The 22,940-nt window shown below is 37.3% G+C and overlaps 1 protein-coding gene across 6 annotated transcripts in view; it reads left to right on the forward strand.

The window, feature by feature from the left end:
- The window catches only part of GRIA3 (glutamate ionotropic receptor AMPA type subunit 3), a 310,569-nt gene that overhangs the window by 232,512 nt on the left and 55,117 nt on the right, over nucleotides 1–22,940 (forward strand). For all 6 annotated transcript variants that reach the window (XM_030806409.1, XM_030806407.1, XM_030806406.1 and 3 more), the window contains 2 exons: nucleotides 4,188–4,564; nucleotides 14,721–14,919. In XM_030806409.1, the coding sequence (XP_030662269.1) occupies nucleotides 4,188–4,564; nucleotides 14,721–14,919 (576 nt within the window). The remainder of the gene's footprint in view (nucleotides 1–4,187; nucleotides 4,565–14,720; nucleotides 14,920–22,940) is intronic.

Genomic DNA, 22,940 nt, shown 5'->3' on the forward strand with positions numbered 1-22,940 from the left:
TCTGTACCTTCTAGAAAAGACCCCAAATTCCTTAAATTCATTCCAAAATAATTTTCTCATGTGAATGCCTTCTTATTTCCTTTTTCTAAAACAAACAAGTAACAATTTCTCCTAGAACTATCTTTTAGACTTAAAAGATGAAAAATACTGGTTAAATTAAGTAATTAAATTCAAATGAAATCAAGTGAGAAATGATACTAGAGGGGTATTTGCATGCTCTGAGCAGGAGACAGACATGTTGGCAAAGAGAGGAAGTGGCTTTATCTGTGAATTCTCTTGGCATGACAAGACTCTTTCTAACTGATTCAGACTCTCTGCCAAAAAAAAAAAAAGAAAAACAGAAACTCTGCTAGCTTTCTGGCCAACTCATTCTCCTCAGTACCCTTTTTTACTATGACCAGGTCTAGCTTCAGGCAAAAGGGTAAAATAGATGAAAATTTGTCTTTGGCTCCCCTCTAGTTAGTAACGTGGAACTAGAAATCCAGAAGTTAGCCACGATGAGATGAGAGTTGAAACCATAGGTAACAATACTGAGGGATGAAAGTGAAGGACAGAACCTTAAAGAACAAACCTTCATTGATTATCTCCTAAGACAGGCACTCTCAATAGTCTCTTGGGGTACAAAGGTGCACCTTGATTGAGAGAGCAGAACTAGGAAGGAAGGAAAGTCAGAGAAGGAACATTCAGAGAGGTAGGAGGAGAACCTGTAGTCTTTCACAACAGAGAGCTAAGGAAAGTGCGTACATAGTGCAAAAGGCCAATGGCGTCACACAAGCAGTTAATGTCTGAAGGAAGATATTTTAATTTAGTAGCCAAGTATATAATTCAAGAAACAATTTCAGTAATTTGGAGGGGCTGGAAATTAAGTCTCAGGGGTATAAGGAGAAAGTGGTTGTTGATATCAAGACAGTAAAGCTGTATTTTTTCAATAATACTGGTGGTGTTAGGGAGAGATGTAATGTGGTTAAGAAGGCAGCAGGATCAAAAGGTGGGAGGAGTGTTTTCTGTTTCATTTTTGTTTGTTAGTAAATAGGATTACCTGAAAATGATTTTAAGTGAATAAAATAGATCAATGATTTTCAAATTATAGCAAGCATTACAACAAACTGGAAGGCCACATGAGTCTCACGCCTCCACAATTTCTCATGCCATACATCTGGGGTGGAGCCCGAGAACTGGCATTTCTTTTTCTTTTTCGTTTTCTTTTTTTTTTTATTATTATACTTTAAGTTCTAGGGTACATGTGCACAATGTGCAGGTTGTTACATAGGTATACATGTGCCATGTTGGTTTGCTGCACCCATCAACCCATCAGTTACGTTAGGTATTTTTCCTAATGCTATCCCTCCCCCAGCCCCCCACCCCCAACAGGCCCCAGTGTGTGGTGTTCCCCCACCTGTGACCATGTGTGCTCATTGTTCAACTCCCACCTTTGAGTGAGAACATGTGGTGTTTGGTTTTCTGTCCTTTTGATAGTTTGCTGAGAATGATGGTTTCCAGCTTCATCCATGTCCCTGCAAAGGACATGAAGTCATCCTTTTTTATGGATGCATAGTATTCCATGGTGTATATGTGCCACATTTTCTTAATCCAGTCTATCATTGATGGGCATTTGGGTTGGTTTCAAGTCTTTGCTACCATGAACAGTGCCACAATAAACATACGTGTGCATGTGTCTTTATAATAGCATGATTTATAATCCTTTGGGTATATACCCAGTAATGGGATCGCTGGGTCAAATGGTATTTCTAGTTCTAGATCCTTGAGGAATTGACACACTGTCTTCTACGATGGTTGAACTAATTTACACTCCCAACAACTGTGTAAAAGCGTTCCTATTTCTCCACATCCTCTCCAGCATCTGTTGTTTCCTGACTTTTTAATAATCACCATTCTAACTGGTGTGAGATGGTATCTCATTGTGGTTTTGATTTGCATTTCTCTGATGACCGGTGATGATGAGCATTTTTTCATGTGTCTGTTGAACTGGCATTTCTAACAAGTTCCCAGGTGACTCTTTTGCTGCTAATCCAGGGCCCATACTTTAAGAACCACCGGAATAGATTAATGGAGAAGGGAAAAATTAAAGATGTAAAAGAGATAGTAGATAGAGCTGGGTTTTAAGAAGCGACAGAGAAATATAGAATGCATGGAATAAGTTGATCAAATCTTAGAAAGTGTCACTTTCTGTGAGATGGAAACACACAGAAGAAATATATAAAGATGCTGCAATATGTTGACAAAGTTGGGGGAGGGGGAACTGAGATGATAGAGCTTATATCAAATGGCTTCCATCTTCTCAGTAAAGAAAGAGGCAAGATCATCTGCAGAGAGGATAGGACTGATAAGGATTAGGAACTGGGAAAAGTTTGAAATAAGCATCATCCACAGACACAGAGGAGAATCTACTTTTGGGGGAATAGATGGGTTTAATTTTAGAAATGATGAGTTTGAAAAGGTGGTGAGCCTCCAAGGTAGATTTGATCAGTAGGCAGTTGGCTTCAATAAACCCATGCTTTCTGCAACTTCCACTAGGATGTAAAGGATGTAGGATGCCCTCCATGCAGGTAAGTATTTTTGTCTGTTTTGTCTGTCTTGTTCACTGCTTCATTCCTAGCACCTAGAATAGTGCTTGGCACAGAATGAAGACCCAAATTTGCATTGGAATGAACCTAAGAGGGGTTGGCTAAGGTTGATAATTGCATATAAAAGTAGTGTATAGTAGAAACCTGCAAGTATCTATGGAGTTAGAACATTATGTTCATTAAGCAACTGGGTTCTGGAATCTGAAGACCAGGGTTCTAATCCCAGCCTCTCTGTGCTTTAGTTTCTCCATCTCTAACATGGGAATGGTGATTGTACCAATATCAAGGTTACTGTGAGAATTAAATGACATAGTAAGTGTAATGTGCTTAGCAAAGTGCCTCATATAGAATAAGCACTCAACAGATGTTAGCTAGCTGTTTATCATCTGCATTTCCCTTTAAACTAATTAAGGAGTATTCCTCAACTGGTTTATCATATATAATTCAAAGGAGTAAAATTTCATTTCTTTGAAAATGTACTCTATATCAGACTTGCCTACCTCTGCCCTTTGGTAGGGGTATTGAGGCATAACTGTTCTGAACATAGAAAAAAAATGATCAAAACTGGTGTTTTCACTTCATATATGATATACCATCCAAAAGCCTTTCCTTAGTCAGAAGGATTTTTCTTTGTGTGCATTTTAAGGCCTGGCTTCAGACTAAGACTTACTACTGTTGGAAAGGAACAATTGCAGGAAACAAAAGAAATAAATGTAGAAAATCCTAGTGCCTATTTTCAAGGGATTAATATAAAAACGTTGCCTGCCTTTGCCTGAGTTAATTGTGCAGGGCACTACTGACATTTATTTTATTGATTCAATACATGTGAGTGCTACACTGATATTATCACTAGAAAATATAGCTTACGATATAAATTAATATGTGTTCTGACAACTGTTTTACCCTTGTTATTGCCCAGGCAAAATTCTTTCATATTTGCATATGTCATATACAATAATCAACAACTTATTTTTTAGGCATCTACAGTTTCTTTAGTTTAGAATCTGTTGCAGTGATACATACAAAAATAGAAGATTGAGTCTCTGCCTTCAAAAAATCTGTTTTAATAGATATACTCCCCAAAAAATTCAAGAATAACATAAGATAGCAAACACCTAAGAATTAAACTGCTGTGGCCCCGTGTGGCACCTCATGGTGTAGAGTGAAGCAGATATAAGAAGTATAGGATATTGTGCCTGCTCCACGAGAATTTTCAGTCAAGTGAGGGAGATAAGACATAAGAACATGAAAATTAAAATAAGAAAATGAGAGTTAAATAGTGACATGTCACAAGGCAGTACAAGTTGTATTATAAGGTAGCAAAAACACACTATTAGGAAAAGAAAGCAGAGTCGGTTGCTCTAAGCCAATGTGTCTCAGAAGACAAAAGGCCAGCACCCTTTCTTTAATTTACCATCAAGTTAAAGCACTTTAGAACCCACTGAATGCTACCACTTTTCTAACCTAAGCACTGACAATTCAATTGGTTGTAAAGATTTAGGACTTGATATTTTCACCAAAGAAGTATATTAAGTGACAAATAACTGATTAAAAGACTGTCTCTAAAAGTCATATATGTTTTCTTTTTTTTCTTTTTTTCAGAGAGCTGATATAGCTGTTGCTCCACTCACTATAACATTGGTCCGTGAAGAAGTCATAGATTTTTCAAAGCCATTCATGAGCCTGGGCATCTCCATCATGATAAAGAAGCCTCAGAAATCAAAACCAGGCGTATTCTCATTTCTGGATCCCCTGGCTTATGAAATCTGGATGTGCATTGTCTTTGCTTACATTGGAGTCAGTGTAGTTCTTTTCCTAGTCAGCAGATTCAGTCCTTATGAATGGCACTTGGAAGACAACAATGAAGAACCTCGTGACCCACAAAGTCCTCCTGATCCTCCAAATGAATTTGGAATATTTAACAGTCTTTGGTTTTCCTTGGGTGCCTTTATGCAGCAAGGATGTGATATTTCTCCAAGGTTTGTTTTTGTGGCATACTCAATGCCTCATTGCATTTTATGGCCATACTCCATTCATGTACATATGGTATTCATCCATCTCAACTCCAGATTTTTTTCATTTAACATTCCATCAAATGACAGATTATCATCAAGCCATTGTGTTTGCTTATGTCCATGAAGTGAGTGTGTCATTGGTGTTGCTTTGAATGTCTTTCATGCATTTCTATGGTATCGTATATACATTAAAACAAACATTTGAACTCTGGATAAAGGCAACATTGCCACTAATATTAATATTATTCAGATAAAGTAAATACTAAATCTTCATCAGATCAAACAGACATGGTTTCCTAATTAATTGTACTAAAGTGTTTTCTCATTTCTAAAGAGATTGGATCGAGACAAAATTTAAAAGAACATAGAACTCTTCTTTAAATCCCTCCTACCTTCTCCTTTCAACGCCCTCCCTTTTTCATTTTGCTCTCAGACTGCCTACAACTATCCATTGTAGTATCCCACCCAAGTTTTCTAGTTAAAACTATAAAACTTCTCAAAGGAAACATAGGAGAATATCTGTTTTACCGTGGTTTGGACAAAGTGCTCTTAGATAAGACATAAAAAGCACAATCCATTAAAAATTTGATAAACTGGACTTCATCAAAATTCAAAACCTTGCATTTAAAAAGACATATTAAGAAAATGAAAAAAAAACCGACTGGGAGAAAACATTAGTAAATCATGTGTCTGACAAAGGACTTGTATCCAGAATATATAACGCCTCTTACAACTCAATAAAAAGAAGACAATCCAATTTTTTTAATGGACAAAAGATTTGAATGGACATTTCCCCAAAGAAGATATATAAATGGCTAATAAGCACAACAAAAGATACTCAACATTGTTAGCCATTAGGGAAATGCAAATTAAAACCACAATGAGATGCTTCCATACATCCTCTAGAATGGCTGCAATCAAAAAGATAGGCAATACCAAGTGTGATGACAATGTAGAACAACTGGAACTTTCATCCACTAGTAGTGGGAATGCCAAAGGCTACAGCCACATTGGAAAATAGCTTCGCAGTTTCTTATCAAGTAAGATATATACTTAAAATATAACACAGCAATTCTATTCTTAGCTATTTACCTAAGAGAAAGGAAAACGTATTCACACAAAAAGTTATACACAAATGTTCATAGTAACTTTATAATATTAAAGAAGTAGAAACAACCCAAATGTCCATCAACTCGTGAATAAATAAACAAAATATTATATATCTATATAGTGGAATACTATTCACCAATTAAAAAGAACAGACTACTGACACATCTACAACATGGATGAACCTTAAAAATGTTATGCTGGGCCAGGCACGGTGATTCATGCCTGTTATCCCAGCACTTTGGGAGGCCAAGGCAGGTGGATCACCTGAGGTCAGGATTTCAAGACCAGCCTGGCCAACATGGTGAAACCCCATCTCTACTAAAAATACAAAAAATTAGCAGGGCATGGTGGTGGGCACCTGTAATCCCAGCTACATGAGAGGCTGAGGCAGGAGAATCACTTGAACCTGGGAGGCGGAGATTGCAGTGAGCCGAGGTTGCGCCATTGCACTCCAGCCTGGGCAACAAGAGCAAAACTGTCTCAAAAAAAAAAAAAAAAAAGTTATGCTAAGTGTAATAAGCCAGATGCAAAAGGCCACATATCATGCCATTTGAATCCCATTTATTGAATATCTCATATTGTATGATTCTATTTGTCCAGAATAGGCAGTCTACAGAGACAGAAAGTACGTTAGTGGTTGCCAGGGGCTTGAAGGGAGCAGAGGGGATAATCAGGGCCAGTATTAGGGTGAGGCAAGTGAGCCTGAGTAAAGCAAGTACAGGGATCACATCCAAGCTTTATTTAAAATTTTGATATTATGCATTAATTTTTTAAATATTGGACTAAAATTCTATTTATATTGATTAATGAGATTTTGATGTCCCTTTAAACTTTGCATGTGGGGGAGTTGCCTCATTTGCCTCATCCTAGTCCTAGGCCTGCCAGGATTAACTGCAAATGAGCATGAAGGAACTTTTTAGGGTGATAAAAATGCTCTAAAATTGGATCGTGATGATAGTTGCACAACTCTACGTTTACTAAAATCACTGATCGTACACTTGTATTGGTGAATTTTATGGTATGCAAATTTTATCTAAGAAAAGCAAAATATTGAACATGAATGTCCTGAGCCTCACAAACTTAGTCTAAACCTAAACAAATATGGCAGTGAATTCTTAATCATAATATGTAGGTGACTGTAACATCTTTATATTTTGAGACAAAAAAGTTGTAGGTTTTGGTAAACTTGAACATTAATCCAAATACTGACCAGAGTCAATTATACAAACATATTAGGGATTTTCATGTGAAATATAGAGACTCAGAAGAGTCCTACCATGTTTTTACAGCATACTTCATTTTGAGATTATCCACTTGGACCATAAAACATTTAAAAAGAAACTTTGCAGCATAACTAATTGGTAACTATATTCAGCAGCTTTTTAAAATAGTCTGTATGGGGTATGCCTCATTTATCGAAGTCACACTTTTTTTGGCTTTTCTCAATCTGCTTGATTACATCCTCCAAATTATTTCACTCCCTGTTCCTTTTGTGCTTAGAATGTATATCATTTTTGGTATTATCTGGGAGTTTATTTTGCTAGTTTCTTTATTTTTTGAAATGTTCACTTCAAGAGACTATGGTTTCTGAATGATCCTATAATTAAATGATTTTTAACATGGCTGGTAATCTATGTTGAGACAATACTAAAGAGTCATTAAGGCTAAAGATTTTATTGGTTTCTGTAAGTGAATTTTCAGAACTAAGTTTGTAGTATCCCCATCGGAGTGCTGCATACTACTCTGCATACTCAAAAAGTACTCTTCTCATTTTTAGAAGAATTTATATATATTGATTCATTAAGTAATAACTTAAAGATTAAAGATTATGGCCTGAAAATGACAAGTTGAACAGGTTTGTTAATGTCTTATAGTAGAATTTAAGCTGTGGCTCGTCTTTGGCACTGAGGTATATCAAATGCTTTTTTTCAGAGTATGTATTTTATTATACTAAACTAGACACTGTCATAAAGAGCAATGGCTTTCAAAATTTTTTTACCATGACCCACAGTAAGAAGTAAATTTTCCATCACAACTCAGTATACACATATGTATATAACCAAAGGTTCACCATACTTTACCCTTACGATGTGCAATGCACTCTGATATTTTCTATTGTGTCATTTTTTAAATTCTGGTTACAATTCAACCCAGAAAGAGGGCACACAACCTACAGAATAACACTAGCCTAGAGTAACAAGTATTATTCTTACTATGCTTTTAAGTAATAAATTATTGCCTTTATGAGCTCTATGTTTTCCACCATATGGGTGATCCCTCCTCCAATATTGTCTTTTGTGTGTCTTTCGAAATAAATTATACCTTTAAGCCTTTTAATAAAATGTTATACTTCTTAGCATATTTCTGATGTATACTAGCGAAGAGGAAACATGTTTCTCCTTGTCTTGAGAGCTCTATTCATTATATGTTTGTGGTGCTCAATTGTATAACAGCAATCACGGTGATGTGTTTCTAGAACTATTAACAGATTTAGAAATTTCTGATAATAACATAGTTGTTACTCTAAGATTTGTGGTTGCCTTGACTGCAAACACCAGCAGTACACTTTATTTCTGTTTAATGGCCATGGTTGGAATGCAAACTCTTCAGAAAGCCCAGAATGTGAGCATGCATTATACACTCTGACTTTTCTCAAAATTGAAGCAATTCAAGAAATCATGAGACCACATTTTAAAGTAGAATTTAAGTATTAGAGCAGGAGGAAATGTCAGACATAAATTAGCCCAACTGCTTCCATTTACTGGGGGCAGAGGGACAACAACCACCTTCCCTCAGCTCCCACTGTGTGTAGGCACTTTACCTCCATTATCACATGGATTTTAATCCTCAAAACACCACTGCAGAGTGGGCATTATACTTATTTTTAAGTTGAAGAAGGTGATAGTCAGATTAAATAATTTGCCCAGCCACACAGCTAATGGCAGAGCCTGAGTACAAATCAAGCTCCAATTCCAAAACATGCTCTTTCCACCTCATGCTGCTTTTCCCACATCACAGACAAGGGAACAGCACCCAAAGGATGATGTGATGACATCCAAGGTCATGGAGGTTTTCAGAGGCAACAGTATGATTATTCCCACTACTGCACACTGCCTCCCACTACCAACCTGAAGTTGCACTGTTTGTTCCATTCCTCTCCTCATGCTCAGGCATAAGAGCTGTTTTCCATTCTTTCAATCTCTAAAGAAACTCTACCTTTTTTCTGGTTTTCAATGAAAGTAGGCAGTGAGCATTTAAAATATTATCAAGTGTGTGTATGCTCAAAGTAAGAGACTGGGAAATCAGAAACAAGACATCATGAGAAAAACTGATGGCATCATTACATTTCCACCAAATTATTGACAGCTACCTAGAAGCTTAAAGAGTCTATGTCAATATTAGGTTTGAACTACCATAATTGTTCAGAGTGAATAAGTTTGTTCTACATGAAGCTGGAGGCTGAGCTAACTCTAGAGAAGGTAATCAATATAATAAGCTGAGGTTTCGTCCACATACAAACTGATTTATTAGGAAGAGTCGGTGGAAGGTAAGAGGAGATTCAATTCAACCTTTTTCCCCCTGAGTGGGGAAGCAGAAGACAGGCAGTGGGTACAGGCAGATGGAAGAAGCATAGTGGTTAAGCACGTGGGCACTGGAGTTAGCCTCACTAGATTCACGATCTGCTTAGCAGTTGTGTAACCTGGGGCAAATCACTAAACCTTGCTAAGCCTCAGTTCTTCATCTGTAAAATAAAAAGCACAGTGTCTGGCATGTAAGTTCTCAATAAATGATAGCTATTGTCATTATTAAATTGGCTGCACATAAACATGCTAGTTTCACAAATACTAACAGCTAATATAACATTTGCATTTTAGTTCCTAAAACTCCTTGGGAATACAGTTGAAATACCAGTTAGTATCAAAGAGCTGACCTCTGATGAGAAATAACCAGCAACATTCCTTCTTGAACTTGCTTTTGTTAAAGATTACAACTCTTGCAAATATTTTTATTGTATTATTCTACTATGTCTTACTGATATTGGCTGGAGGTTGTAACTTTATTTTTAATATGAAATTTATTTCCTTTGTAAAACTTGGATAGAACCACTAAGCAGTCCAGAGTCCAAGTCCTTCCAGACAAATGCTCCCCCTGGTGACTTTCTGTGCAGCTGCAGGGACATCTGAGGGCTAGACAAATCGAAGACATGAGAGTTAGGGGAATTATTACAGAGAAAATGGAAAGAACAGATGAACTTGAACCTGATTACTGTGTACAGATGTTTCTAAAGGTGTTACTCTCCTGTTAAGTTTTCAAGATATGAAGTACTTTGTTGAAGAGGGCAGGGGATCTGTCCAGATTAGTTGACATGTAGATCCTCCTTTAAAACGTAAAGTATGTGCAGAATAATAAAAGACAGGAAGGGTATAAAATAAATGAGATCAAAGACAATAGTATTTTTGGCTATATTTTAAGCATACCCTTTCCTCTGCTGATGTATGACCACTGTCTTTATCTTACTGCAAATTCACTTCAAAGTAGTAGTGATGTGATAATAAATTAATGAGGTAATAGCAGAATTTTTATTACAACTATTTCATGGCTTTTCTGGGTAAAAGCTGTAGTTTTCAGTCTTTGGGACATGGTTACTTATTCCCATCAGAGAAGACTGTAAGAACCAAAGATTGATTCTGCACATTTTTTAAAAATCTGTCACAGACATGGCATTAAATGGAGTATAGAAATGATGCATACTTTGGAAGAAAGAAGAGAAAAAAAGGAATGATAAAGAATTTGTACAATAGAGAAGCAGTTTTCAGTCCCAGCTCTTCATCTTGTAAACCTAGTAAAGTGAAGATTATAAAATTTACTTACAAGATAAAGGTTATAGCACATAGCTCACTTTTATTATCATTTCAAAGGTCATAAAATACATTTTATTATTAACTCAGAAACTCTAGTTCTTTATTATTACAGATAACAAGAGCATTGTATATTATTTGATGTACGTATTTTGCAGTGCTTTTATATGTCTGTTTTCCTCTTGTTGCTAATTTACTTTCATTAACTTCACGCCTCCTCTTACATTTCCTCAAAAGGTATGACACGCTTCTTATAATGCGCTTTTCTAAACACTAAATGTGCAGCATTTTACAGCCATTTCATTATGCTAACCTTGAAATCTGTCTTGTGCAACAAAACTATTTGAAATGAATGTTAAACGTTTTGTAGCTGCATTAATGGAGGGAAAGATACTGGAAAATGACAGGTCTTTTTAACTCAACTATAAAGTCTTGTCTTATTTTAATAGATCGTTTATAAAATGTGATGGGATTGACCCATCAGTCACTTTTTATATAACCTCCATGTGAAATGTGAGTTTAAGTGGCTATAGTTTCCTTAATGAGAAAAGGTAAATGTAAAAATGCCTATGGAGCTTCTTCCCTGTAGGTTCCACTGCACTTTTTCTCAGTGAAAGGATTGAGGCGCTTATGCTAAACAAGGGAATAAAGTGGTGGAAATTCCATCAAATCTTTTGTCTAAGCTACTACTGTTTTGAGGGGAGAATGTTGAATGCAAGCTTGTATATTCCACACTGATTCCACTGAAGCTCCTTTTCTATCTCTGCTGGGTATGCAGGTACTGTTATGCCATTTTTATGTGGGTAATCACCCAAATTCTCCATGCTCATAGGTATATCATGATATTAACCACAAAATTGCCAAAGTCAATAACCATGTAGACAAGAGGCCACGAAAATGACCATTTTGCATTTAGGTTTATTTTCAGTCATGTCAACAACCAACAGCTGAGTCATTCAGATCAACCACATGATGATCTGAGTCAGTACTAAAGTGGCCAAAATAACCAGATTATGATGTGCAGGCTTGATTTTAGATCAGACTGACACAGCCACAGTCCATTAGCCTCAATACAATGGCACAGTGTAATTTCCATAAATTACTGTATTTTTCTCCACATTGTCAAGTAGACAATGCATAAACTACCATTAGTATTCACAGCAGCAAAATATACCTCTTTCCATATCAAACTGTGATTCTGGAATTACTCCAAAGTCAGTTTTCTCCTTGGTCTGGCAAAACCTCATCATTCCAAATAAGAATGACAGTCACAGTTGTGTCCCAAATGAACAACAGATAATAAACAATAATTATACAAATATGTTTGGTTTTCATGCCACTATATTTCTCAGCGTTTGGAGAAACTTTGTACCTTCTATAACTTACACACCATTTTGGATTTTCTTATACAAAATACAGGTATTTTATACTACAAAAATGTGGGTATTTCTCTCCTAGTGAATAAGTTTAAATGTTTTATTTTCTATTCCGCCTTTCTGTGCCTCAGTTTCTTTATCTGTAAAATACCTCTGTTTGCTTATCTGTAAAATAGTACCTAACCATAGGGATAAAGAATTAAAATAGTTGGCACAGGTAAAGCAATTAGAACAGAGTCTGGCACACAAGAAGTGCTCAATAAGTATTAGCTATAATTGTTATCATTTTTGTTCCTCTATTACTATGGATGTTTCTTTGGAGTGTTAATCTTTTATATAGCAAAATTATTTCTAGAGTCAGATCAGTTCAGAATAAATTAAATGTATGTGGCAACAATGAAGAAAGACTCTGAAAGGTCTAAATGCATAATCAAAACACTCTGTATACTTTTAGCATTCAGAAGTGTGCACATTCTTTTCTGACTCATCCAGATGTTTTTACTTCTGATTAAAAGAGAAATGTTCCCAGATGAAATCCTGAGATAGTGTAACTGTTAGAAAAATCTACTGCAAAGCAGATTTTCAAATTCAAAAAGCTAAAAGTGATCATGTTCAGGAAATAAATAAGGGTTGTCTCAGGAATTCAGGGACCAACAGGAACTGCAGATTTAAAAAAAATCAAGTCAGTTTGTTATAGTTAACCAATAATAAATATTTATCAAAATACCTGCCAAAATTATTCAATCGGAGCGTAGCATCTAAAACAACTGAGTTTTCCAGAGGCCAGAAAAAGGTTATCTTGGGACACAGGAATTTAAATTTGCTTTAAAGTGGTGAAATGCTGGTACAGACAGAGAAGAGCTTGATTTGCCGGCTCTCAGCCCAGAACTACCCTCTTCCCACAGAGCCTGGAGATATGCCAGGCTCCTACGCCTATTCTTGACTTTATGACAGAGTGGGTTCTCTTCCTGTGAGCTTTTCTGGGCATGGGAGAACATAGCGTAACTAGGATGGAGCTCTGCCACACAGCAGAATTATCCTAAGGATGATGTGGCAATGTTTTATAAAACCTAGGGAGCAGATTTTCATTTCTGCAGACAGAGCCAGCCTTCGGCAACACTGTGAAGGAGATGAAGTTTCCTGAGTACAAGCCATTACCCATCACTGAGCATTCAATTCCCTCACACTGTCCAATAACTTCCTACGGTCCCTGTCTCTGAGGAACACTCATGATGTAGGACCAAACTTGCAACCCTGTCTGCACTTTGAGAGTTTTATGAAGTGCTGCTGCTTAGTCCCAACCCCCAGGGTTATGATTTAATTGGTCTTGGATGAAGCCTAGGCAAGGTTTTTTTGTCTTTTTGTTTTGACGTGTTTTGACTGAAGCTCCCTAGGTGATATTGATATGCAGGCAGAACTGAGAATCACTGATGTAGAAGAACAATGTTTCTCAGTTTGGTCTGCAGACCACTTGCAGCAGAATCACCTGTGATGCTTAAGAAGTGCAGATTATTGGGCATTCAGCTATTCTGAATCTGCATTTTAACAAACACCTCAGGTAATGCTGATGCACAGTAACATTTAAGAACAAAAATTTCCCCTTATTAAAACTTACCCATCTTCTTTCCCATTCCCTACTAACTGAATAAACAGTGGGTGCTGTTGAAGTAATGTGTTACGTTTTGATCAAGCCTCCTGAAAACAACACAGAGGGTGATTCCAATAGAATTTCTCTGTCGGACCAGGAGGATGATTTTGTTTTCGTTTTCTGTGTGTGGGGGTGGAAGGTGGTGTGGAGGAAGCAAGCCTTTTAATGCCTCTAATCCGACTATACAGGTAGTTTCCTACTTCACTTGGAGTCTGCCCTGAGTGGTTAAGGCTTAGTTGTCAAAGGAGAAAGTTTCTAATCTCCTGGGCTCCAAAAGCTATTTATATGAAGATGATAATAAATATTATCATCTAGCTCCTCGCATGGGTGACCAACTCCACAAAATAGCAATGTCTTTGTTAAATTTATTAAACTCAAAGTGAATAGTGTTCATTTTCCAGCACCTGCCCATTTATCTTCAAGTGAGAAGAGGTTTTTGACTATGTTTCTCTCATGACATTACCTTGTAGGAGTGGTTTTCAACCTTGGTTGCACTTTGTAATCACCTGGTGAGCTTTAAAAAATGTAAATGTCCGCGTCCTACCTCCCAAGTTCTGATTTAATTGGTGGGCCTGGGCATGAGCTTTTTTTAAGATCCTAGGTGATTTTAATGTGCAGCCAAGGCTGAAAACCATTTGCTTCTACAGGTGTGCCCAGCAAACTTCACAGGAAGAGAACTCAATAAGTTAAATTATTACTTGTGGAAGCAGGAGATGGTAAAAAATATTTTTTCCTGTAATTAAAAGGAAAAATCCTGCTGGGAGTGCACTTGTAGTCCCAGCTATTCAGGAGGCTGAAGCTGGAAGATAGCTAGAGCTCAGGAGTTCAAGTCCAGTCTGGGCAACATAGAGAGACCTGACCTCATTTTTTAAAAAGAAAATCCTGCTTTGAAATGTGTATAGGCCTGACGAGTATTATGCATGCACCATCATAATATGCCATCATGACATGGGGTATTGTTGTTAACATGTGACCTTTGTTTAATGTTTTAATTCCCTCACATCATCTATTTCCCTCCTTCATCAGCTATACTGAAACCACTCCTCTTTCCAGAAATAAAGACAAGGATTTCTTAAACTTAGATCTGGCCCCTCTGGGTCTGGATTTGTTTTTGTTTTGTTTTATAGATCACTCTCCGGGCGCATTGTTGGAGGGGTTTGGTGGTTCTTCACCCTGATCAAAATTTCTTCCTATACTGCCAATCTTGCTGCTTTCCTGACTGTGGAGAGGATGGTTTCTCCCATAGAGAGTGCTGAAGACTTAGCCAAACAGACTGAAATTGCATATGGGACCCTGGACTCCGGTTCAACAAAAGAATTTTTCAGAGTAAGTGCTTTGCAGTTAATTGAGCCTGCTGATTTTTATTTTATCATCTTCTCACAAAGGCAAGTTCACAGTGCTTTTAAGGGAGAGTTGGGAAAGAGTGGGAATGTTATCAAAGGAGACCATCTTAAATACTGGGCTGCTTGGTTGGTGATCTACTTCATTGTCGTTTAGAACCAAGACTGGAGTAAGACATAACAAGTTGCATGTCGAGGGCACTGAGTTTGGACTCCCAGGTTTGAATCCCTGCCACAAAGTGATTGTTTGTCCTTGGGCAAGCCATTTAACTTCTACCAGCTTCAGTCCCCTCACTTGAATAATGAGGGGATTGAACTAAATAATATATATTCTGCTCTCTAGCTTTTACAAAAGCAGTGCTTTTATGTCTCAGAGGTTCACAGAAGTTAGGCAATTGACTCTAAGACTGATGAGTAATGGACTATAAGAAATTACGTATTCTATTTTAAATGTTAGTTGTCTATTGAGATGTATTACAATTGTATCAAGTATTTGTGTACATGGTGATAATTTCATTTTCAGGACAGCTGATAATTGTTTTAATTTCTTGGGTAGACGTATTCCCTCAGCTCCTCATAGGCAAAATCTTATTGGGGAAACAGTAAATTGTTCACTAGCAAAACTTAATAAAGCCATGTGAAGTCTGTCAAAAGGAAAGATGAAAGGAGATTGAAGCAGGAAATGATAGAAGGATAATATGAGGGACAAACCACTTTCACATAAACCATCAAGATCTTTATTCTATGGTAACTGGACTATTAAGGAAGAATACTAGTAGAGTTTTTAAGAACTAAAATGTTTTTTCAGTTACCCCAACAAGAAAAATATGCTAATTTAGATTAGAAAATGGACACATTCTATAATATTACTACTGCCTGCTACTGTAACCACAGTAACTAGTTGTAGCAATGATCCAGAAGCCACTTGGGTAGTAGGCGGAGTAGTTAGTCACTCTCTCCAACCAATAATCAAGTTATTGGATGACAGATATAATTGCTGATTTTTCCTCAAAGGCCCAGAGTAAACAGATGGTGGTTCTAAACCTGCTTTTTAAATAATCAATAAGAAATATCATTTCTACATGTATTATGATGAGATTTGTCCAATTACTTCACAGTAAACCAGGAAGAGTATGTTTCTTGACATTATAGCAATTAACTACAAACTGTTTTCACTCCCTGAAAGAGAATGTATTAGTCCTGGGACCGTTTCAAGAATTCTCATTGATTCAAGATATCCATATCTCACCTTTACCACCTGTTTACTGAGCAGATCATAATCCCCAACTGGGAGGAGGGGTCCAATGTTGGGAGCATCAAAATAACATGAAGACCCTCTGGAACTAATCTAGCCTTGACCCTCACTACTATGGCAGTCCCAGAAGCTTATTTAGAAACAATCTCCTGCCCCCATGAAATCACTCACATTTATCAGGGCTAGAAGCCAGGGATTTCCATCTGATGAGTAGTCAACACATAACCAGCTCCATGGAAATCTGGTTTGATATCAACCTTCAACAGAGCTTATGATAACCATCCCAATAGGCATGAAGTTTCTATATGAAATAATTAACCACTTAGGATATCAAGACACCAGAAGTTTCTATATGAAGTAATTAACCACTTAGGATATCAAGATACCAGAAGTTTCTATATGAAGTAATTAACCACTTAGGACATCAAGACACCAGACTTGAACCCTCAGATAAGAGATACTTATTCCACTGGAAAGCATTTTTCTTTCAAAAACAATTAGAGATTAGAAAGTTGTGCTTTAAATGGTAATCAATAAATGGCATCAATTCCCATTAGGCTTTCAAAGGCCATTCATCCATATTGCAGGCAAAAGGAGGCTCTCTGGAAAGATGAAGAGATTTATTAGCCCAGAGGCAGAAAGTGTGACCAAATATTCATTGCCCCCATGACCAGACCCCATCTCCCACTTATTTTATGTCTTTCTCAAAAACTAGGAAAGCATCTACTAAATCATTCAATGATGATTTCATTAAAGGGCATCATATTACCAGAGCTGATTTGAATTAACATTTAATTCTGAGCAAAGCTATTGCCACATTCTGATTGGTTTGTGGTTTCTAATGCTCATCAATTCCTAGCCAATGAGTAATTCGTATGGAAATTGAGCTGTTTTGAAAATCTGATTAGACAGGGAGCTGGATATTTCTAAGTATAAGGAAGTACAAATCATTTTATAGTTCTGGCATGCCACTTTTTCTGTTTCCCCAAATGGTCACTGGTGGCATCATTAAGGACTTGGTGGGGTGGTTCTTCAGGGCAGCACATGAATGTTGATTATTTAAAAGTGGAACTATAAAAGCAGCATAGAAAAACCAACTCCTTTAAACTGCTTATACTGAAAATGTTGTCTAGACCCAACAAAGGCTATCCTTGATATTCGTACAATGCAGGGTTGTGGGGCCAGCGGCCAATTGGTCTCCAAGCCATTTAAATCCAACGGGGCAAAGAAGGCAGCCAGCAAGAGCACATCATCCTTTATTAGGGACTTGACTGCCACAGTCATGTCACTTCCCCTTCAATCTTCAGTGATGTCAAGTCATAAAGGTAATTTTTAAAACTAACTCCTGGCCGGGCGTAGTGGCTCACACCTGTAGTCCCAGCACTTTGGGAGGCTGAGGCAGGCAGATCACGAGCTCAGGAGATTGAGACCAGCCTGGTCAACACGGTGAAACCCTGTCTCTACTAAAAATACAAAAATTAGCTGAGCGTGGTGGTACATGCCTGTAATTCCAGCTACTCGGGAGGCTGAGGCAGGAGAATCGCTTGAACCAGGGATTCAGCAGTTGCAGTGAGCTGAGATCTTGCCACAACACTATAGCCTGGAGACAGAGTGAGACTCTGTCTCAAAAACAAAAAACAAAAAAAAAAACCAGTAACTCACACACACACACACACACACACACACACACACATTGGGGATCTCTGAGAGCATGCCTTATGAACTTCAGAGGATGAAATAAGATCACATGCAACATTTACAAACATAATATGAACTCATTTCTTCCCATGCTCACTCTATACTAATACTACAGGGACCAAATTGTAATAACATAAGACAGCCTAGGGCCAGCCCTCTAGTCCTTCCACTAAGAGATAGGAATAAATAAAATAAAATTCTTTTCTAATTGCCCTGCAGACATTTTTACTTGTCCTGAGTAAAGCTGCCATTAAAATGACGGTATTTTTAAATGATTCATTTGTTTCTCTCATTTTCTGAGCTTTCCCTAGATGTCATCTTACAATCCCATAATCAGTGGAACAGAGGGACCTGTTCCATCAGGAAAGGCAGGGAGCAGAATGCATGCTGCTAGAAGAGACATCTGGAATATTACTATCAACTCTCTTGATTTGAAAACTGATTTCCTTAGACAGCAGCTCCAAAACTATACATCCCAACCAGATGTAGAAGCACATATGCCAAAAAAACAAGTAGATGGGTTTATTGTTGTTGCCCAGAGAAATGCTACAATGATTTGGAAAGATGCACTGAAATGACCATTCTCCACTAGGTTTTGGAAATTTAACCTGATACAGATTCATGTTAAAAGGTGGCACTGGAAGAAAAAGTAATTTCAAAGTTCTCTCTGCCTGCAGACCTTTAAAAGTATTAGAAAATAACTAGGATGCTGGATTTCTTTTTTTGTGAAAATTGATATTAATATTTTATTAAGATGCACTCAAATAATTATTTATACATTTATATGCATAAACACCCAAAACATTTTATACATGGAATCATATAACATAGTATTCTCTTGACATTATTTGTTTTTTAAAACTCAAATAAGTATAGATTTACTTTTTTTTTACTTCATAGTATTTAACTTTACTTCAACTCTATTATTTCCTTTATCAATTTCCTCTTGATAAATGTTTAACCTTTTGAAAATATTTTGGTGTTGTTAACAGTGGTTCAATAAACATTATTTTCCATTGATGTAATAGAATTATTTTAAAATTTTTTTAAATATTTACCCTTCAGTTAGATCCCTTAAAGCACTTAGCCTGTGATGTGACATAAGCCATGTAATGCCCAGCTGCAGACAAAGCTGGCTTCACAGAGTTACAGAATGTAGTAGGCACCTGCCTAAGGAAAATTCTACCCCACAAAATATTTAGCCCCCAATAGGCACTTTAACAGGAATCACATTTTTCCCCTTTTTACATTAAATGTCTGATGGTGGAAGAAGGGGAGATGTTTGTTCTAAAGTTAATCCTAATGGAAAAGTTAAAGGTCCAGTATTTTATTTATACCGTAATGGACAATTTTTCTCTTTCTCATTTGCTGAACTTTATGCAAGCCTCTTGTGTTTATTTGGGCACAACTCCAGAGGCCTTCATTCTTATTCTCACCTGAGTGGATGGCCCTGTCAGGTCGTGTATAACCTGTGATATGCCTGTGCATATACCTGTGTGCGTAGGCTGCTGAGGCCCTGGTATTTGGTTTAGTTTGTTGCTTGCTTTGCCGCTGCTTGGTTTCTTGATTCTCCAAAAGAATATAAGGCAGAAAAATCCCAGAGAGATGTTTCAGAGTTTCAGAAAAGTACCACTGAAGATACTAGTCACACTGAAGTTTACAAGTTACATATAAGAGAACAAAGACTTCTTTCATCATTTAGACAGAGTTGGTTTGACAAAGGTTTTCAGCAAATCACATCACCAAATAAGAAACTAAACTTGCTGACTCAGCCTATTGCACTAACCACTAAACTCAGCTTCCTCCCTTAGCTACACAGGGCAGAAACACATGGGGGAAAATGCCACCCTTTTTGAAACAAGCAAACTTTCAGAAAATGGCCAGGTCTGGAGGCTGACTTGTATAGTGCATCATTTTATGAGATGTATACCACACCCAGAAACCTTGCAGAAATCATCATGACAGAGATGAGATAATCTCAAAACTTTCTGATTTTATGTGGCGATCATTTGCCATGCTGGTAGAAGGTTTTATGAGAACTTAAATGCTCTCTTCTGGAAATAGGCAGTAATTCTAGAATCCCAGAAAATTTAAATCCATATCAATTTGATATGTTTGGACAGTTGACGGGGAAATAGTACTGTTTTAATCCCAGTATATAGGGCATAAAGACACATATTAAAATAAGAAATAAGGCACCAGATCAGAATGAAGCACCATAATGTTGATGAAGGCAATAAGTTCAAGGGATAATTTTATAAAACTGTCATTAGAGTATTTGCCAAGGAGAGAGTTGCATTGTCTCTACCATATCTCTTATTTCACTATACCAGAGCCTGCATAACTGCAGTGATTATTTTAGGACTTAAGACAAATACATTATTTATTCTAAGAACACATTGATATACAACTTATATATCACATATAAGAAGTCAATTGTCTCTTTTTGTATTAGTTTTGATCAGTTAGCTGATGAAGTCTTTGAGTCTTACCCCAATGCCGGATGCCAGATTTCTTTTCCAGATACTTGGCCATATCCCCATTACAGATAGTTTGGGGGATAAAAGGAATTCTTTTTAAAAAATGAAATGTTTAACATTAATTTAAACCTCTTTAAGAAAGTAAATGTAAAAGAAGAGGAGTAGAGAGAGTGGTGACTTGCTCCAGTGCCCTAGGCAAGGCGGAAGAATTGAACTTTATTAGGAGACCACTAAGGAGACTGTCCTGTCTCGTGAGTTACAGGCATTGCAAGCCCTGTGAAGCACAGCTGAATTACTCATGAAGAATGTTTTGTCTCTGATTATTGTCTTGGTCATTATAGTTTTTCATTTTTTTTAGCACAGGCAGCGAAAGGAGGGGTTCTGCCATGCTGATTTGAAAAGTAGTCCCTGCTAATAGCATTTCGATTGTGCTTACACATTCACAACCACACACACACACAAAGCATTTTCAACTGGGTCTACATTTCTTCAATATTTATTGGTTATCTATAACAGGGCTTTTGAAGTATATGCAAGAAGGGAGAAAAATCTTTCCACAAGTGCACCTATGACATTTTGACATAATCCAGAAAATAACCATTAATCTTTAAGCTTTATTATAATTGAGCTATATAAACAACAGACCTCCCTGACACCTTAATCCATCCCCTTGCCTTAGGAAACACATCAAAATGTAAAAATCTTTTGTTAAAAATTTTTCTCACCAAACGCCATGGTGAATTTAAGATCTTAACAGACAATATACCTGGAAAACTGCAGCCAAATTTTATTTGTTTGAAGACACATAAAATGTGACCAAATGTTTGAGGACACATCCAAACCATGCACTAGGGGAACACATAACAGCAACAGCAACAGATGAGTTGACACTAAGGGTAGCAGGTCAGGGACATCTGCTGTACATACTACTTGGCAGTTTTAAAAAAAAGAAAACAGTCTTTCAATTTTGACATGGCTGTTTTGATGCTGTCTTATTTTTTTAAAAGTCTTACTTTCCTATGTTATATAATACACAGCAAGAGCCATAGACCTTATAGGTCAAGACTGGAGACAGAGCAACGGCCACAGGTGAGGATGCCGAGGCCTGGCCAAAAAGGCCTCTGGAAAAGGGAAAGATGCAGTGAGACCGCCGTTGGCTTTTCCCATCCTTCAGCAGCTAGGAATCTGTGGCTCCATAGCTCTTCCTTTCAGGCAAGTCTCAGGCTGGCTGGAAAGGACAATCTCCAAGAGAGTAGAGGTTGACCTGACTGACAACTATGCACACAACTGAAAACACATCTAATTTCTGCCTCCAAGAGAAAGGAAAGCATTTAGCAATAAAGACAAGCTAATAATATGCCTGATATTCCATTATTTATTCAGCAGTCTTTCAGTAACTTTCGAGCCAAGCTTCACGCTAAGCACTGACGATCATACATCTTATAAACAAAATTAAATTCCTACCTTTTGCCAAATTACCTGAAAATACCTAGACAGGCTTTTTTCACCATATTTGGAGACAGATTAACTTAAAATATAGTATCTCACATAACTAGATGACTTTCCCTCCAGGGAAGCTGATGGTGTTTATTTCTATGGAGCTACTTCCCAGCATGGGCCAATCTATGGGTATGCTCCATGGTGACTTAGCAGCAGGGTTAATGATTCCCTGTAACCTCAGTAGGAAGATCAGCTAGTTTATGAATGAAACAGAAATGGCCTTTACCCTCTTGGAGCTCACAATCTAGTGGACCATTAATTTTCAACACACATTCACATACATTACTACACAATCCACACAACAATCCTGGGGCGGCCAGAACAAGTATCATTACACCTGAGACAAATGAGGTACATGACATTGTGATTTGCTGAACATCATTCAGCTCAATGGAGAAAAGCTGGCACTAGGATCCTGATGCTCTGAGTCTCTAATGCAGCACATGTTAAGGCATCTGTATCATCTCCTGGTTGATCTATGTTTTTATTCCCCTTGATGGATTAATTAGAAAAGGAAATCTATGGCTACTTTTAAAAGACATTTCCCGTGCTCTGACAACTTCAAAGGGTTCCAAGATAAGAAGGCAAAGAAAGGCATCTATAAAGCTAGAGTGAATGCCATAAATGCAGCAAACCGCTATTATTACATGGCTTGTTATAGTTTCTGACATGCTAAGGGTTATGTCATGTGTGTAGATGAAACTAGAAAGAACAAGAGAAAGATGAATTGTTTCTAGTTCCACATCCACTGATGACTTTCTTGTTTTTCTTTGGGTAAAGAATATTTGGTCTCAGTTTCTTCATTTATCAGGGAGAATATTCCTTGCTCTACTGTCCTTATGGGGTTGATGAGAGGCTAATATCACAAAAGCTCTTTAACAGTATGAAGGTGTCTACAAGTCCCAAGAAACATTAGGAAAAGGGCCTAGCAATAGAGCAATTAAAACCTAAAGACTCAGGGGGAGGGAGAGCATCAGGATAAATAGCTAATGTATGCAGGGTATAATACTTAGGTGATGGGTTGATAGGTGCAGCTAACCACCATGGCACACGTTTACCTATGTTATAAACCTG

Source organism: Nomascus leucogenys, chromosome X, assembly GCF_006542625.1.
Source record: "Nomascus leucogenys isolate Asia chromosome X, Asia_NLE_v1, whole genome shotgun sequence".
In the NCBI taxonomy this organism is placed as follows: Eukaryota; Metazoa; Chordata; class Mammalia; order Primates; family Hylobatidae; genus Nomascus; species Nomascus leucogenys.